Source organism: Schistocerca gregaria, chromosome X (genome assembly GCF_023897955.1).
Source record: "Schistocerca gregaria isolate iqSchGreg1 chromosome X, iqSchGreg1.2, whole genome shotgun sequence".
NCBI lineage: Eukaryota > Metazoa > Arthropoda > Insecta > Orthoptera > Acrididae > Schistocerca > Schistocerca gregaria.
The window spans coordinates 341,505,206-341,525,814 of record NC_064931.1 but is presented as its reverse complement, the minus strand read 5'-3'; the positions used below and the strand labels follow the sequence as shown (position 1 = coordinate 341,525,814).

The following is a 20,609-nucleotide window of genomic DNA, read 5'->3' as shown; positions in this document are numbered from 1 at the left end:
AACTTCGTCAGACTAACAAAGGACTTATGTTTTATATGATTACTACAAAGCACAGTGATGTGTGGTAGGGTAGTGGATACATGTGTCGGGTGGGCATGGACAGTGAGACGAGTGGGAGCCGGGCAGGTGTTGGACAGATGGGAGGGGGAGAGGGGAGGAGTAGGGGGAGAGGGGAGGAGTAGGGGGAGAGGGGAGGAGTAGGGGGAGAGGGGAGGAGTAGGGGGAGAGGGGAGGAGTAGGGGGAGAGGGGAGGAGTAGGGGGAGAGGGGAGGAGTAGGGGGAGAGGGGAGGAGTAGGGGGAGAGGGGAGGAGTAGGGGGAGAGGGGAGGAGTAGGGGGAGAGGGGAGGAGTAGGGGGAGAGGGGAGGAGTAAGGGGAAGAGTAAGGGGAGACGGGGTTGGAGCAGGAGGAGGGAGAGCGAGGTTGAGGGAGATTGGAGAGAGGGAGGGATGGGAGATGGGGGGAGTGGATGCTTGCATGAGCTTGGGGGTAGTGAGTTGCGGGGGGGAATGGGAGAAGGGGTGGGGTGGGGGAGTGTGAGAGGGAGATCTCGGGGGAGAGGGAGATCTCGGGGGAGAGGGAGATCTCGGGGGAGAGGGAGATCTCGGGGGAGAGGGAGATCTCGGGGGAGAGGGAGATCTCGGGGGAGAGGGAGATCTCGGGGGAGAGGGAGATCTCGGGGGAGAGGGAGATCTCGGGGGAGAGGGAGATCTCGGGGGAGAGGGAGATCTCGGGGGAGAGGGAGATCTCGGGGGAGAGGGAGATCTCGGGGGAGAGGGAGATCTCGGGGGAGAGGGAGATCTCGGGGGAGAGGGAGATCTCGGGGGAGAGGGAGATCTCGGGGGAGAGGGAGATCTCGGGGGAGAGGGAGATCTCGGGGGAGAGGGAGATCTCGGGGGAGAGGGAGATCTCGGGGGAGAGGGAGAGTGGGAGACGGTGGGTTGCAAATTATTATTTTCTGGTATTTGGTCTGTCTGGTTTCTCTGGCAGTAAAAAATATAGTACAGGCTTAAATAATGCACTTACATATTCCATCATTGATGAAGAATCACACCTTTGCTTGGCAAGTCTCCAGTGCAGGCCAAGTTTATGGTACAAATGACTGTTTTCCCACTCCAGTAACTTGTCTATAGAGTGCTGAGTCTACAATAGTAAAAGCAAAATGAGTAAATACATAAAATAAGTCCAATGATTACACTTATCTATTAAACAAAGAGCAAAGTTTTCAAGTTACTGAAAATGAACAGACATGTTTTAATATCAAAATTAGAGAAAATTTTACTCAATACTCAGCAAAAATTTATACTTGAAAAGTACGAACAATGTTCAGAAAGTAAGCATACTAAGTTTATAATTTTTTTCCAAAAAATGTACTTGAAAAATTACAGTATACTGTTGATACACTTGATGACTACTTTTCCACATGATCGCCATCCTGTTCACTGCATGTGATGGGCCCAACCAATTGAGTTCAAGAGCACTTTGGTGGTCAATGCTGGACAAGGACAGGTGGTGTTGTGCAACAAGCAGATGTCTCTCACCTGCGTTCCCCTCCTGGTGTTTTTAATGCTTCCTTTGAGCTTTTTTAGGGTCTCAGTATATCGTTGTGTATTGGTGGTCTTCCTCCTAGGCAGGAATTCGATCAAAGAGATGCCTTTTCTGTCCCGAAACACTGAGGTCACAATTCTTTTGCCTGAAATTGTGGTTTTGAATTTTTTGGCAAATGTGGAAATGGTGTGATGGCACTGTGATGACTGTGTTTTGTCTCTGGCATATAATGAGCCACCAATGTTTAACTCAAGGCACCACAGATCTCAGAAAATCTTCATCTTGCAATTCAAGTTGCTCTTTAAACCTGCAAGGGCTACCGACCCAATTTTTCTTGCACTGCTGACCTCAGTTGTTTTGGGACCCATCTTGTGCACCTGTTCTGGTGCCCAGCATTTCTGCGAGTGTCTCATATAAGATAGTTCTGGAGAGTTGTGAAGCACCGCAGACATTTCACCCACTGTAAACCTGCTGCCTTCACAAACAGTTTCCTAATTTTTTTGCACCAACTCATTAGTCATCAAGTAAGATGTACCATTCCTCTGTTATGAACATTTGTTGTGCTTCCACTGAACTCCCTTTATCACTTAACCACACTCATTCTGTTACTAACACCTTCATCTTAAACAGTTTTCATTTCCCAAAAAAAATTCTGTTGGTTTTATTCCTTCTATGAGCAGTAACTTGATCACTTCACATGGTTTGCACTCAAAGTAATTACTTACCGACATCTTTCACACAATTGAATCCTACAACTTGAGTTTATGAACTACCAGGTTACTGTTACAGTCGCTCTTGTTAGAGGACTCCCCCTCTAACATTCAGTGTTGTCCAGCCTCAAGAAACTAAAGACTGCAGCCCATTACTGTCACAACACACTTACTTTCTGAACATGCCTTTTGTATTACAGACCACCAAAGCATCTCATTATGCTGCTTTTAAAGAGTAAGACTACAACAGAGGACAATATTTTCACTACACAAACCATCTAGAAAAAAAAAGTGCGATCATCACTTTCAGAACACGAAATACCTCACCGATAAATCAGATTTTCTTGCATGTCATGTCAGTTGTCAGAATTGTTTGAAGGACATCACTGATGAACATCCTCCCCTTCCAAGAATAGTTAAGAAATACACATGAATACCTAATAACTAACAAAAGAAATGCTTGTTGATAACAACAACTGGTCTATATTTTAATAATCAGTGTTTTAAAGTTTAAACAATCAGTAAAACAGCAGTAACAAACTTCAAACAAATTTAGAATTTCCTTTTTCCTTTCACTCTTTCAGGTGCCTCTGGCTATAATTAAGTACATTAAATTTTACTGTATCTTAGGTGAAACAGAAGCATTTTTCCTAATGGAAACTTGAGGTACACATTAGCAAATGTTCAACCTTTTCATCATGTGCAAAAGCTGCTAACTGTTGGAGATCACTATGAAACTATCAGCAAGTCAATGTAGCAGTGTGCAGCAGCTCATTATTACCAGAATAGACAGATGTGGCTGGTTCGCTACATTCCACTGTATAACTGAAATTGTTATTTTGCACGGTAGTTATTGAATGATCATTTTTCTATTTATTACAATAGAGGATATTTCACCATTAGTTATTTTAGTCCATAAAATGAAGCCAAGAGTACAATGTATCTTTTGAAAATGGGTACTTATTTTTGTATAAATCTTGCATCTAAAAATCATTAGAAATTCACCTATGTGCATTACCACATAAAGAAAAATTTTCCTTCCTCCAGGAAAAATTCGGATCTAAGACGGTTAAATCAAAAGCTTACATTCAGTGTGCTACTTGAATTGCAAACGCTTGAGGCTGGCTACATTCTGGAGAACATAAAATCTTTTTCCATGGAAAAAACATGTTTTCACATCACTGCAAGGATTCTTTTAACAAAAAAATACAATCAATGCAAAGTTAAAATAATCACTTTGATACATAAACATTGATGGTCACTGGGGAGGGTGCAATAGCTAGATTGGTAATGACGGTGACGGAAACCTGAAATGGCCTTGGTCAAGAAACCAGACCAACTTTCACAACGTAACACCTAAATCTGTATGACAAAACAGGGACTAACTATGTTCCTTCTATTCTGGGTTCCCAAGTCAAATATAATGGCAACAATGCAGTGCAATAACATGAAATTAAAGGTCTCATAAGATGAACATTAAACACAAAAAGTGTCACATTTGTAAACTAACTGAAATGTACCATAACATACCTAGAGAGCACAATTATGGTCCATGGAACACATAAATTAACTAAACCTAAATCCCAGTGTGCCTCATTTTAGACTAATTAGTCATAAAAGAAATCAAGTGCATAAAAAAATAATAATAAATGAGAGCAGCTATTGTCCCTCAACTACCACATGCAAACTTTATAATTACCAACATATCAACCATCTGCTTATCAGTTTGAAAGCATACAAGAGGAAGCTTGTAGAAAGGCCACAAAAGTTTCACATGTGAATCACAGAAAATTTAATTTTTGCTGGAAGTTCATAACAGGTGCTGAGCATTATTTTATACTTAACCTACTCATAAGGCAGTCAAAATTTCTAACTGCTAGAAAGTTCCAATGATTTAAGCCTCCTTAGAAACCACATACTTTGGTGTTGGTGGATAACAGATTAACATATCTATCACTGGTGGAAACTTCAGTGGGTGGAAATTTTATTGGCTAATACATCTCAAACTCTGAAACCACAAATAACAAAAGTCATTAGTAACTAACATTAACAGTAAGGCCCGACAATGTTTCTCTGGTACACAGCAGACGATCCTATTATAACTGTAAATGACATCCCAAACAAGATAATGTACTGTGTTGTGGTTGTAAGGATATTTTCAATCTGGCAGCAAATCTTATTTCATTTTCCATATCAACACATTTTGTGTAACAGGTACTGGTGTGGCATTCAGTACATAACAAAAAAAATGAACTATGTTCTGACAACAAGCAATTACAATTGTTCTCTACTGCTGTACAGGTTTTGACACTTCTTTTTAACATTCTGCTTGCAAATATAATGAACGGGATTCTCTATTACCGTCTATAAATGGTTCAAATCAGAGCTTACAAGTTGTCAATAACAGCACTAGGATTACTAGTCTTTTCTTACAACTACCTTCTTTAAATACTCAATCTTCAACGTGACTATTAAATTTATTTACAAATCTCTCCAAGCTGATTACAACTGGGCCAACGAAGTGGAACCTAAGTTCAAACCTACCAAATTATAATCACTTTCCTAAGCTGAAAGACATATCAGATCACATATCCTTTCACACTCACTTCTACATAATGCAAAAATCTCTCTTAAGTTACTCCTTTAAAGATCTAGATAACAGTTATCTAGAATGAAAATTCAGTTTCTGTTGGCCTGGGGCCATGTGCTTACTTAACAAAAAGAAAGATAACTTTTCCTCTTTGACTACCATGATATTTTAGTAGTTAAGGTCTCGAATAGTAGAAGCTCCCGTGTTTGATGTCAACAAATTTCTAGAGATATTATAATTTCTTAAATGGAGTAAAAGTGTCATTAACAAACACAAAGAATGTTTCAGAGTTCTCTCAGTTATCACAACTCCAGGTGACATTCACATCCTTTATCATCTTCAATCCCATTCAAACTAAAAGTGCTTAAGCATTTCTACATTTAAATCTACATGATTACTCTGCTATTCACAATGAAGTGCCTGGTAGAGGGTTCAATGAACCTCCTTCAAGCTGTCTCTCTACCGTTCCACTCTCTAACGGTGCGTACAAAAAAAGAGCACTTAAATTTTTCTGTGCGAGCCCCGATTTCTCTTGTTTTATCGTGATGATTATTTCTCCCTATGTAGGTGGGTGCCAACAGAATGTTTTCACAATCGGAGGAGAAAACTGGTGATTGAAATTTCATAAGATCCCGTCGCAACGAAAAACATTTTTGTCTTAATGATTGCCACTCCAATTCATGTATCATGTCTGTGACACTCTCTCCCCTATTTCGCGATAATACAAAACAAGCTTCCCTTTGTACTTTTTCGATGTCATCCGTCAGTCCCACCTGATGCGGAACCCACACTGCATAGCAATACTCCAGGATAGGGCGGACAAGTGTGATGTAAGCACTCTCTTTAGTAGACCTGTTGCACCTTCTAAGTGTTCTGACAATGAATCGCAGCCTTTGGTTGGCCGTAACCACAACATTATCTATGTGATCATTCCAATTTAGGGTATTTGTAATTGTAATCCATAATTATTTAGTTGAATTTACAGCCTTCAAGATTTGTGTGACATATCGCATAATCTAAATTGAGTGTATTTCTTTTAGTACTCATGTGAATAACTTCACACTTTTCTTTATTCGCGGTCAATTGCCCCTTTTCGCATCTTACAGATATCTTATCTAAATCATTTTGCAATTCATTTTGGTCATCTGATGACTTAACAAGATGGTAAATGACAGCATCATCTGCAAACAATTAAGACAGCTACTGATATTGCCTCCTATGTCGTTAATATAGATCAGGAACTATAGAGGGCATATAACACTACCTTGGGGAACACTGGATATTATTTCTGTTTTACTCTATGACTTTCCCTCGATTACTACCTTCCTGACACGAAATCACGAATCCAGTTGCACAACTGAGGCAATATTCCATCAACACGCAGTTTGGTTAGAAGACTGCTTGTGAGGAACGGTGTCTAAAGCCTTCTGGAAATCTAAAAATATGGAATCAATTTGACACCCCCGGTCAATAGCACTCATTACTTCATGTGTATAAAGAGCTAGTTGATTGTTGCAAGAACAATATTTTCTGAATCCATGCTGACTTCGTGTCAATAAATCAAAGACAACCACCTCTGTGTTGTAAACACTAAATTCAAAGCTAAAATGTTCTCTGGGAATGATTGGAACTAAATACATACCTTTACATTCTGATCTGTAATCTTTGGCAAGTTTGAAGAGTATCTTTTTTCCTACATTCTTATCCAGTTTCTATTATGTATTATAGTAATAAACCTGTGACACACTGATACACTGTGTTTAACCGTTATGTGTATGTTGTAAAATTTAAAGTGTACAGTCAAATTTAAGAAGACCTCAAGGAAAGTTTTTGACCAGAACAAAAAATTGAACAAGTAAATAAGCAATCAAATAGCAGGAAATCTATTAGCTGATGTGGTGAACATTTAGCAAGTGCCTAAAATTGTTTAGGAGTTTGTCCACATTAAATCCAACAACTTCAATTAGTTATTTTTTTTGTGTACTTCATGTCACAATTATCTCTGATATTTTAAATATATTTTACAATGTCCAAATACAATAACGTTAACAAATACTACCATGCTAGTCCTTTTTTAGTGAAGGGATTTTGAAAAAAATAAAGTTACTAAAATGCAAACAATTTCTTTTCTAAAATATCAAAAATCCCTCTTTTACTTTCTCTGAAATATGTGCATTTACTACTAATTTCTGATTGCCTTTAATAATTTTAAGATGGGAAAAGGCTGTGTTGAAAGGTAAATCAACTATTGACTATACCACTGGCCAACACTGATTTCACTTAATAGTTCCTATTACATGGAATAGCCAACCACACTGCATCCTTTTCTTGTGGACTACAGTGAAGATAACACAGAATTGAAAACATCTGAACTGAGCCTTAATTTCGGAATGCTTAGAACACAACACACTGGCATATGTTTTCCTATCAAAGGTGGTCTCAGTTTTAAAGGAAAAATTGCCTAACATAAAAGAAATGTGTTATACTGGCATGTGACATATCAAAACAACATCTTTTGCAAATACACCCAATGGCAACAGCACATGAGATTGTATATTTTTCTTGTACTGATCAACTGTATGAGCTTTCCTAAGACTATTTGACAAGATGGTGATTACTTAAAGCGTGTCATGAATAAAGTGTTTTGTAATCACAATGTTTCCATGGAATTACTACATGCCAAATATGTTCTACTTTTATGATGGTAATGCCCCACACTATAAAAATGAAGAACATTTTCTTATTACATGTCTTCAGAATGTTTATTAAAACAAGGCTTGCAATGGGCTTGGGGCTGGCTGGTGTGGCTGAGAGGTTCTAGGCGTGTCAGTCTGGAACCACGCTGCTGCTACAGTCGCAGGTTTGAATCCTGCCTCAGACATGGATGTGTGTGATGTTCTAAGTCTAGAGTCTAGGGGACTGATGACCTCATGTGTTGGTTCTACAGCAAGTTTACAGAGATCATATGAAAATCACATCCTAATGCCTAAGGAGTTGTACCGTTTTCCATAAAAAAACCATTCTTGGCATCCACTTTGAATTTTGAACAACAGAGGAACAGACAATGTGACAAGCTACTGCCCTGATTCATCAATTCTAAAATCATTGAAGGTACTCAAAGTATTTTCTTATTCCTGTGCCTGAATTTCATACTGAACTTAAGTAATACTCCTTAACGGTAAATCATTTATGCAAAATCATTTCTAAACACCATACTTGCTCAGAAGATTTGACTGTCAGTGAATTCAGAGGTGGGCTGCTAGATTTGTTACCAATAGGTTTGAACAACACGCAAGTATTATGGAGATGCTTCGGGAACTCAAATGGGAATCACTGGAAAGAAGGCGACACTCTTTTCGAGGAGCACTATTGAGAAACTTTAGAGAACCACCATTTAAGGCTGACTGCAGAACAATTCTACTGTCACCAATGTGCATTTCATGTAGGATCACAAAGATGAGATTAGAAAGACTAGGGCTCATATAGGGGCACACAGACAGTCGTTTTTCCCTCACTATCTGTGAGTGGAACAGGAAAAGAAACGAATAGTAGTGGTATAGGGCACCCTCCACCACACACTATAAGATAGCTTCTGGAGTAGTACATTGTGATGTAGATGTTACAAATGTCTAATCCAATAATTTTGTTCTCGAAGTTGGTAACACATTTCTTACTTTCTCGAAAATGACCAAACAGGAAATTCGGCATTAAGTGTTCTTTATCCAAAGCGATCTATTGTTTCATTTTTTATTCTTTTCCAAACCTACTGGAAAAGTGTAAACAGTTACTTAGGACGAGATACCATGATGAAAGCCTAGAATACGTCAGTGGCATACTTAGCTGTATTGTGCAGGAAAGTTGTCAGCGCTTCCCGAGACAAACCAAAGCAATGAAAGAGTGTTTCAGCTGTCAGGGTGGAAAGAGTGAAACATTGCTGTGAATTAGGATTTTAAATTTAATTGCTTCTTGTTTCAGTCACAGCTATTTAAATTGAGCTGGTATCTAGTAACCTAAGGAAAGCCTTGTAACCCACAATACATTCAAAAAGAGCAATGAGAATTCCTGACAAAGATTACAATTGTTTTAACTGCTGTTTGTATTACTCACAGCAATTTAACATGTGTTTTTAGCTCCAAACCTATCTCTAACTTTGTTATTCGCAATTGATTAGGAAAAAGCAATAAATACTTCTAACAATGAAGATTATTAATGTAATTCCTGCTCGCCTCACATACAGGCAAATGATGCTGTGCAAACAGAATGCTACCTAACAACAGTTTCTTAATGTGTGACATGTTTGGAAAATAGTGAAATATTCGTTACAAGAAAGTTTATTATAATAGTTTATGGGGGAGGAAACCAAACAGCGAGGTCATTGGTCTCACAGGATTTGGGAAGAATGGGGAAGGAAGTCGGCCATGCCCTTTCAAGGGAACCATCCTGGAATTTGCCAGGAACAATTAGGGAAATCAAGGAAAACGTAAATCAAGATGGCCAGACGTGGGATTGAATCGTCATTCTCCCAAATGCCAGTCCAGTGTGCTAACCACTGCACCACCTTGCTTGGTGCACTATTTTTGTGAGTGAAACTGTCATATTCCAACTTAACCCAGACCTCGGATTGACTTTCAGAATCATTGGCTTTGCCAACACCCACGCACACTTTCACATCTCCCAAGTAGTTGTGACATCAAAATATGTTAACAGAATTGCTGTTCTATTTAGTAATAACAATTAATAGTGAAAACAAAGCAAAAATGAAACTGCAACAAATTTTATTCATTTGGACTAGACACCAATGCAGCTGCTTGCAAAATACATAAAAACAAGCCCGACAAATGTCCATTTTGTTTCCTCCACACACATTCGAAGAGACAGCTATCGAAGAATGTCTTGCACTCTCTTGTGCCATGCTGGGACCTTTAATGGCACCCTATGTGCTCTCTATGGTATTTGAATGGGAACCTGTCTTTGGATACTTTAAAGTCAACTTGTGATTTACATTAAGGTCTGGAAACCTTTGTTTTTTTAGACATTTATATGCGGGGAAACTGTCAGATATCACTGCTATCCCTGGTAAAATATTCTCTTTAATAATTTTTAAAGTAACGGCTTTTGAATGCCTACACACAACAACAAAAATTTGTTTGTACCTCTCTGGATACTGCCAAACACGTATCTTCCAGTTTTTTTTGTATTCCATCTCCCAAACTACTTCATAACGAGCTGAGATTCATCAATCTCAACAATCTGTCATGTTTCTTGTTCTGTCTCAAGCAGATTTCCACTTAAACTTCTACACAAAATTGTCTCCCATCAAACAGTTTGCTTAACCAAATCCAGTTCTCGGTACGTAAATTTTGATGTACGCTCATAAATTCTTAAATAACTTCTAATAGAACACTACGAGAAGCAAGAGCTATTACTGAACTTCCATCCACACACACCTTTGACTCTTAAATGACTCTTTAAACTTCCACATTTGACACATTCTAATTTCTCAGCAATTAATCTACGAGACATGCACTAACGGACTACATCACCGTGCAGAACTGAATCACTTTCTACTTTATACAGGGTGGTCCACTGATAGTGACCGGGCCAAATATCTCACGAAATAGGCATCAAATGAAAAAACTACACAGTACGAAATTCCTCTAGCTTGAAGGGGGAAACCAGATGGCGCTATGGCTGGCCTGCTAGATGGCACTGCCATAGGTCAAATGGATATCAACTGCGTTTTTTTAAATAGGAACCCCCATTTTTTATTACATATTCGTGTAGTACGTAAAGAAATATGAATGTTTTAGTTGGAGCACTTTTTTCGCTTTGTGGTAGATTGCGCTGTAGTAGTCACAAATGTATAAGTACGTGGTATCACGTAACATTCCGCCAATGCGGACGCAGTTGATATCCGTTTGACCTATGGCAGCGCCATCTAGCGGGCCAACCGTAACACCATCTGATTTCCCCCTTCAAGCTATACAAGTTTCGTTCTTTGCAGTTTTTTCGTTTGACGCTTATTTCATGAGATATTTAGCCCAGTCACCATCAATTGATCACCCTGTATAATTGGCTGCAACAATAACAAAAATTCTCTGAAACTCACAAACATGTGGGGAAAAAAAAGAAAGAAAGAAAGTAACCAATGGTTTCAATTTCACTGGATATGTAAAAGTATCTTTCTACTGGTACCACCACCATTTAAAACCTTAAATATATTCTTACGAAGCTGTATATCTAAAAATAAAGATGCTGTTACTTACCAAACGAAAGCGTTGGTATGTTGATAGGAGACAATAAAAAACACACACACACACACAAATTTCTAGCTTTCGCAACCCAAGGTTGCTTGGTCAGAAAAGAGGGAAGGAGAGGGAAAGACGAAAGGATGTGGGTTTTAAGGGAGTCATTCCAATCCCGGGAGTGGAAAGACTTACCCCCCCCCCCCCCCCCCCACACACACACACACACACACACACACACACACACACACACAAAACACAGAAAGAGAGAGAGAGAGAGAGAGAGAGAGAGAGAGAGAGAACCTTTCGTCTTTCCCTCTCCTTCCCTCTTTCCTGACGAAGCAACCTTGAATTGCGAAAGCTTGAAATTTGTGTGTGTGTTTTTGTGTTTTTTATTGTCTCCTATCAACATAGCAACGCTTTCGTTTGGTAAGTAACAGCATCTTTATTTTTAGATATATTTTTTCCCATGTGGAACGTTTCCCTCTATTATATTCTTATGAAGTTATTTATTTTAGGCAACTTATTATTTAAATATCTTGTTGGGTACATAATAAATAATTAATAAACATGTTTTTCAATTCATGGGAAGCCCAATACCTCAGCTTGTGTTTGATGAAAAGGATAGATTTCGCTGTTTGTTACTGATAGATTTTAGTTCTTTTGCTTCATATAATGTTTTTATGTTTCATGAAACCATACTTTCTCCATATTTAAATGTGAACCACTATTTGTATACATAGGCTGCATAAGAAAACTTCTCTTCTTTTTAGAGAAAGTAGCACCTCAGATTTCCCAATTTTTAAAAAATATTTTATTATAATCAAACAAATCTTACAGTATATTTTGATGTGAATAAAATTAAAGCTTAAACAAAGCCCTTTTAATGACATAAATTTCAGCTACTCAGAATCATTGGCATGCAAGCCATATGCATATTTGCTTCTTGACTTTTCCAAATAATAATTTTTTTTGTTTCCATGTCTTAACATTTGAAGAGCACAGGATCAACACATTAAAAGAATATGAACTTTAATTTACTCCATGGGTGCACACAACTGACAAAAAATAATAAATATTGGACAATATAACCCTGAGCTGACTTAATATGGACCAAGCCTCTGGTAATCAATAAAAACCCTGAAGCTGGATAAATGATTCGTTATCTGTAACTGTTCTATCCAGAAAAACAACCAAATCTTTTGTTACATCATTCTGCCCAATTTAACAGGTAAACATAAGCGAGTCATGAACGCAACAGGTTGATTTGAAAATCAAAGTGTTTTCATCTGCAAAGGGGTAGTATGACCTCAACTATCTTTGACTTCTGAAGAAACTTATCAAACCGTTTTACTTAAAATGTAGTATGAAATGCTGTCCAATATGCCAAAGCAATGTCAGAGGTGAAGATCACAGAAACTGTCATGAAAATTGCACAGGCATGTCAAAGGACTGAACTTTTAACTTTTGGACTTATAACATTTACCAACTCTGGCATGAATTAGAAGAAGCAAGTAATGTGTATTTTATGATGTTGTGTTCATACATGTACCTTGGCCCCTATAGTACAAATCTTCAAGGAACATGATGGACAAACACCGTATCAAAAAATATGCCCCCCCCAACACACACACACACACACACACACACACACACACACACACACACACACACACACACAGAGAGAGAGAGAGAGAGAGAGAGAGAGAGAGAGAGAGAGAGAGAGAGAGAGAGAGAGAGAGAGGGGGGGGGGGGGGGTAGTCTTAAGCCAACAGAATGACAGAGGTCTCAGCAAAATTTCCTCAGGTCATTCTCTGGCATGTAGACCTAGAGAAATACTGTCTGTGAATAAGGTTTGTGCTACCTACAACTTTGACAGTTCTCTCATACTCTAAAATTCAACAGCACAATGGGAACATACAACTGAATGATAAATTTCCTGTTTAGCACTGTAGCTCATGGACAACTTCCAGGCAATAAATTGCAAGCATTTAAAAAACTGTATTGAAATATTCTGAATATTATGCAAAAGCACGGGAACATCAAGACTAATACTTAACCCGCAATTGGTAATAATAAAGAATCTTAGATTATCATCATAAACTACTTCACCTTTAAACCACACTACATCTATGGAAAGAAAAAAATCCCCCAACACTACACAAACAACATGCATTTAATGTCTAACATGAAAGAAAAGTAACAGACCGTAATTATGTGTTACTGATGTAAACTGTTTACTGGGAAAGAAAACAATGAATATGTGATGCTTCAAACTCTGGATAAAAACAAGAAATTCCAAATCTCTCTTGCACCAAAGTCTCTCCCATTCATCCATGCAAGCAGTGAGAGTCCACCAACTAAATAACATTAAAAACATTCCGAGCCTGCATACATATTAGTACTGAAAAACTTTATTACATTTCAAATGTGAATGTGCACATCATTTGGTGCACATTTCCAAATATACGGCCATTCAATACACCACCTTCAAACAGTGTCAACACCTCTATGGGTGTGTCAGCCAACAGGACACGTTCTACAACTCTTAGGCATATTGCAGTTGCCTAGTTTTTGTCTTATTTTATAGATCAACAGTAAGTTCTATTGGACACAAGACAAACTGTATTGAGAAACTTTTGTGAAGTCACATGTACTTTTAGTCCAAGTTACATAAAATCGTATTTTGCTGCAGAAATAGTAAACGGTCAATCAGTTGCAAACTGGAAGGTTTATTAAAACCCCTTTACCATGGTTTCACTGTTTTTATAAAAAAATATCTTATTCAGAAGGAAATTTAGACAACCTAAGTAAGTTACCAGTAAAAATGTATTAAGATCATATATAGACACACACAGAACCATATCTCGTCAACAAAAACAAAAAACTATTCTGACTTGTTGAATTACATGTTGTGGCAAAGGTATGTTAAAATACAGCTGACAGGCATCAGTCAAACATACAATTTCACCTCCATAATATATTGAACACATAATACATGGTTCTTGTCACATGATACTTCCAAATCAATGTGCAGCTAGTGCACTAGTGTTACATATGCAACACTCGAGCTAAAGAAAGCTTCTGGCAAGAGAGGGTACTAGCAGTATGAACAAGGAGGGTGCATGGTAGTGATTGAAACTATCATGCCAAATTTGCTTCAAAAGTTAAAATTAAAAACCCGCTCATAATCAGTTGTGTACACATTTAAAATTAATAAAATAGTAACAAATAATAAATTATCAAAAGTAAATGTAGTAAAAACAAATTATGTAAAACTATGAATAGTGGAAATAGAAACAATAGCAAAAGGAACCAGGGTGGGGATGGCAGGTGGGAAGAAGAGAGTGAAAGGGGAGATGAATGTGGGCAGAGGGAGGGAAGGAAAGAGATGGTGAGGGAGGGTGCGGGGAGGGGAAGAATATGATAAAACGTACAATACTATCAAATACAACACAATTGAAAAAAACTATGAACATAAAACCTCTAGAAGTATAACTTACACCATAACAAAGAAGAAATGCAAGTACCACTAGCATTAACACGCAAGGAAAATGACTTAATCTACAGTCACATGGAAGACCGTCATTTCCCTGCTATGTTAACAAAAGTAGAGGTCTGAAACTGTAGACAATTTCTATTTTTGAGTTGAACCTGTTTATTTAAATCTGATCCAACTTTGTGAGTAAAACATATAAAAATCTCTAATTCTTCTAGCAGGCCAAGCTTGTAACTCTTTCTTTATGCAAAAGTGCTAAGTATTCTAGTCTCTGTTGTAATCCAGAAAGCCTGAAAAAGTTATTTTGTATTCGTCAACTGTGTGTGTGTGTGTGTGTGTGTGTGTGTGTGTGTGTGTGTGTGTGTGTGTGTGTACGTACACGCGCGCGCTCACATGTCACTGTTAACTTGCTTAGATTGTCTATATTTCCTTCTGAATGAGACTTTTGTAAACATTGAAACCATTTCTTTCAATTTAAATGTCAAGTTCTGTAGAACCAAATTGAGGAGCAAATCTCCAAGGTCATGGAACGTGCCAGTACATGAACTTACAACATAAAAAGTAATAACAGATAAAAATAAATGTTCATGAACCTGAAAGAAAATCAATCCATAAGTTTAAGCGAGCGCCATCAGCAATACCATGAGAACCATCTTACTTTTTCAAGGAACTCCTTGACAGAATAGAAGGAGTGACACATGAGGAAACTCTTCAGTTTCAATTTGATTACTGCTAAGATTTTTGAATTCGAGTGGCAGCTTATTGAAAATGGATGCAGCAGTATACTGCACACCTTTTTGCACAAGAGTTAAGGAAGTCCGATCCAAATGGAGGTTTGATTTCTGCCGAGTATTAACCGAGTGGAAGCTGCTTATTGTTGGAAATAAACTAATATTGGTAACAAGAAACGACATTAAGGAATATACATATTGAGAGGCCAATGTCAAAATACCCAGACTCGTGAACAGAGGTCGACAAGAGGTTCTCACACCGCTTATTGCCCGAACCGCCCATTTCTGGGCCAAAAATATCCTTCTAGAATGGGAAGAGTTACCCCAAAACATAACACCATACGACATAAGTGAATGAAAATAAGCAAAGTAGACTAATTTATGTGTCGAAATATCACTCATTTTCGATACCGTTCGAATAGTGAAAATGGCAATATTAAGTATTTGAACAAGATCCTGAACGTGGGCTTTCCACGACAGCTTACTATCTATCTGAACACCTAGGAATTTGAACTGTTCAGTTTCACTCATCATATGCCCGTTCTGTAAGATTAAAACGTCAGGTTTTGTCGAATTGTGTGTTAGGAACTGTAAAAACTGAGTCTTACTGTGATTTAACGTTAGTTTATTTTCTGCAAGCCATGAACTGAGGTCATGTACTGCTCTACTTGAAACCGACTCAATATTGCACACAACATCCTTTACTACCAAGCTAGTGTCATCAGCAAACAGAAATATAAAGCTTCTAATTTGCAACTGATTGGCTGTTTACTATTCCTACAAGAAGATTTCATTCTACAGTTGCTGCCACAGCCGTGTACAAAATTATAAAATATTTTGTTCATTGTTAAAAGTAGAACTGCTTGACAATTTTAGAAGTTTTGCTTTAAACATAGCAACCTCCACATTTACATAAAATTTACATTATTAGTAATACCGAATTGCCTGTTAGGCCTATCTATAGACAATTCACTGCAAATAACCTAAATAATACCAAAAACACCACTTACATTGTAAACAGACAAGTTTCAAAAATAGATACACCTGCTTTAATCTGAGTTAATGTAGACATCCATACCAAGTGTTCTGCCCCTTTTCTTTTTCGAAGTTTGTCCAACAAAAGAGAAATGTGTAAACAGAGCTACTTAAAGAATGACCTAGGGAAACAGTACACACAGTTTACAGTAATCTCTCTCTCCTGTGAAAATTGGGTTTATATTATGAAATTACATGCCTCACTCAACTTTACACTACAGCAGTCTTAGCATTTGACAGATCCATTTATGATATCAGATCAGTACAGAATACTCTTCAATAATACAAGGAATAAATTTAACCACTCACAGGGTAGGACCCAGTTGACTTATTGAAGGTGTTTGATTGTGACATTCAATATGTTCTATTACGGAAATAAAATATTTTTGGGCTACATGTTTAAGCACATGACTTGGTAGGTTGCTATATAAGAAAGAGGGCACAGAAAATTACACTAGGACATTGAGATAACGGCACAAACACAGACAACCTATCACCTGAAAGGGACAAATCACAACGAGAGTGCCACAGGTTTCTTGTTCTTGCACTGTAGTAATGACTTGAATCAGGAGACAAAACTAGTCCCTTTTGCAGATTATACATTATGCATTATTGTCAAACAATACACAGATTTATCAATCTGGGAAATTTCCCATAACTGATAAAACTGTTAATTGATTTTCCACAAATGAACTAATTCTGCACTTGGGAGAGTGGGTAGGGAGGAGAGAAGAAAGAGCTTGTTCAACTGTTTTATTAATTTTATATACTATCAACAAATAACAAACAATATACCGTTAGAACTTTCTGGATATCAGTATTGATGAAAACAACCAGAACAACCACAGGCATGCTAAAGCATTTAGATTTACCAACTTTTTCCATAAGAATAACTGTAACCTTCAAAAACAAAGAAATGACTAAGATGACTTTTTATTCACTGAAGTCATATAGTACAGAGCATATACTGCAGTAATGCCTCACATAAGCAAAAAAAGTATTCATTGTATCAAAGAAAGTAATTAACTTAATATATGGGGTTGCCATCTATATCTCTTGAGGGCATCGGTCAAAGCAATTGGGGAGTATTAACCACAGCTGTAAAACGACTCACTGGTGAGATCTGTTATTAAAACACAGCATTTCTATATTAACAGAGATAATAGAAGGAAAATGATCTGCACTTTACTCCAGTGAATCTAACAGAGAGAGGAGTGAAAGATACAGCTATGAAACTCTTTAACAATCTGCCCGTGGAAATAATTCTTGAGTATACATAGGAATCAATTCTGCACTTTTAAATTTCCAGAAGAATACAGGTTTTCTATGGCCACCTTAGCAAACTATAGCACAATTGGCATGTTCTGAATCATAACACTTAGGTCTATGGTGAAATGATGAGCATGAGCTACAGAACATGCAACTAAATAACTGAAAAACTTGTTTCACTCATACCCGTTTGCTGAGGCAGATTACAGGCCACAAGGAACAGCCTAACGTGCAGCAACAGCAAACACAGCCACAAAACAGCCACTTCACGTTGACAGGCAAGGTTTTCTTCAAAACACTGTTCACACGCATAATTGTTGCCTTGTATTCTTCCGGAGCGACACGAGAAACAAGGCCATTTGGGAATTCTGCTTCAAACCTGTTGCTTAACCCAAACCTGCCAGAGAACAAAAGGAATGGTTAATATGCATATTCCACATTGTTTTGAAGACCAACAGAGCTTTAACGGCCTCACACAGGACTCGTCGTAAATATGTTTATCAAGATTAAACAACATATTTCTCACTGCACTTCAGTTTCACGTTAAGTATACATAAATATACTATTATTATGCAAACTGTAATCACTGGTGCGAACATGAGTTTCCAAATATTCCTGAAACGCGCAACACTTACACCGTCATATTGCCTGCTCCACGAACAACAACTGGGTCTGGGACAAGGGTAACATAGCTTTCTTCATATGGAACTTCAACCTCCTCTTCTTCTTCTTCGTAAATTGCATCGAAGTCAGCCATGACACTACATTTATGACTATGTTGAGAAACGAAATCAGCATCAAAACAAATAATGCGTGATATGCCCTCTGCCAACTCTACGAAAATGAAAGGCTGCTCACTCTGCTGAATGGAACCAAAGATGCTAAACGATTTGTAACAGCCCGTTCTTGGCAATTAATACTTTATAGATAAATCTCAGCTCTATAAGAAACAGTCCACGTAGCCATAAGGTTCTACCCAAAATGGTAAACAGAGTGCAGAAGAAAAGTAAATAAAATCAAACAATCTTCTCATGGCAGTTAAGAAAATTTTAACTACCTGAGCATCGTTACACTCTAATTACGCTGGAAAACTAGCATTTTGAAACGTGTAATAAAATTTCTCTCTTATGAAGCCATTTCACAAGCCGTGTTCTAAACTAGTGCTCAACTTTACTTCGGAAGATTGTTTTAAAACAGTTGTGTGACCTAGTGGCACATATTGTTCAGGAAATTCTTCATTTGTGTAGCAATAATGCCTTTAGTTGCTTTACAGCTATTGAAAGTATTTAAACTAGTCTGTTTGACAACTATTCATTTAAATCACCATACGAATTTCGTTTTATTTAGGGTTACCAGACGTCCTCTTTTTACCTGGACGTCTCCTCTTTCTTGGACCCTAAAAATTGTCCAGGTAGGTTTTCAAGAAAGTGGAGAAATGTTCTTATTTTAGAGTTACACAATTGCTTCAACTTGAAAGTGCGCAAATACAACTTTCTGAACTCTCAAATTCGCAAAATCTAAACGTCTGAACCTTTCTTACAACAATGTGGTACTTTTTCCACGCTTTGCTCTTTTCTATGTCGCCGCCGCGCCGAGCTGAAGTTGCGATTTCAGAGCAATTGAAATAACTAGCTCGGCAATTATCGTGAAATAGTAGCTGCGAGGTGGTCTGGTAAAAGCATTACGTATGCAACAATGCAAAGATACCTCGGCTTCTAATAATTTCTAACTAGAATGATTATTTTCGATTGCTCTACGCTCAGTTGCTTGTTGGTTTTTGTAAAGGGAAGCACTGTTAATGTTTAATCGAAATCATGAAAAAAACGCAAATGTGTCTCTGGAGACGAATTACAAAAACGATTTCCCGACTACAGGACAGGAAGAATCAACTCTGAGGCAGAATGCCTTATCTGTCCACCTGGTACATTCGTTTCAGCTGCTAATAATGGTAGGATTTATTATCTTGCGGCCGTTTCGATGTAAATAGCGTATTATGACACTGGAAGATGGCGTATAATAGTTTAGCTATTGTTGTACTGACTAACTTACAATACGGTGTATAATTATTATTTGCATGGGGGTAAGACCTTGAAGACCACCGAAACACTGGTACACTATCTGATCAAAAGTATCTGGACCCTCATATGTAATGCGAAACTGGCCATTAGATGCCAGGAGGGGCGAACCCGCCGGTATTAAAGAAGGCGGGGAGTTTCGTTTTCTCAAGTATTTGCAGTCGAGCAGCCGACCCGAGCGGACCGCTGATCTCTCTGCACCTGGCGTAGCTGCCCGATCATAGATCTACGGAGTGGTCGGTAATAAGCTATAACAGGCATATCTGCGAGTGACGCTCTTCGCTAGCTGAGTGGTCAGCGCGACATACTGCCAATCGTAAGGGCCCGGTTCGATTACCGGCTGGGTCGGAGATTTTCTCCGCTCAGGGACTGGGTGCTGTGTTGTAATCATCATCATTTCATCCCCATCGACGCGCAAGTCGCCGAAGTGGCGTCAAATCGAAAGACTTGCACCAGACGAGCGGTCGGGAGGCCCTCGTCACATTTCATTTCATTACATTTCGGAGCGCCGCGAACAAACGTAAGCCGCTTAACGCTTCCGAGCGCTAAGCGGCAAGACCTTCGGCTCAGCGCGACTCTCCTGTTCTTTGGGAGGGTTTTTCAGTGTCAGGGATCCGTTCACGTCAGATAACCTCGTGCACAGTAGGCCGCTCTCTTCTTCCCGCGCACTCTTGCGCCACGAGTCTCGGCCCGGCACACAGTTTTAATCGCCGGCACGGTAGCTCAGCGTGCTCGGTCAGAGGGTTAGCTACCCTCTGTGATAAAAAAAAAAAAAAAAAAAAACTGAGTGAACGGATCAACAAAGAACCTGAACAGCTCTCATCGGACTTCCGCCACGAACAATTTAGCCAAAACGGTAGCTCAGCGTGTTCGGTCAGAGGGTAATGTGTCCTCTGTAATAAAAAAAC

The 20,609-nt window shown here is 38.5% G+C and overlaps 1 protein-coding gene across 1 annotated transcript in view; it reads right to left on the bottom strand.

The window, feature by feature from the left end:
* LOC126298589 (cysteine-rich hydrophobic domain-containing protein 2-like) overlaps window positions 1–18,609 on the bottom strand; it is a 50,795-nt gene extending 32,186 nt beyond the window's left edge. The window contains exons 1-3 of the mRNA XM_049989960.1: window positions 18,262–18,609; window positions 17,813–18,023; window positions 1,026–1,142 (exon numbers count right to left, since the gene is read on the bottom strand). Coding sequence (XP_049845917.1) covers window positions 1,026–1,142; window positions 17,813–18,023; window positions 18,262–18,383 — 450 coding nt within the window. The 5' untranslated portion in view covers window positions 18,384–18,609. The remainder of the gene's footprint in view (window positions 1–1,025; window positions 1,143–17,812; window positions 18,024–18,261) is intronic.
* Window positions 18,610–20,609: the final 2,000 nt, after the last annotated feature.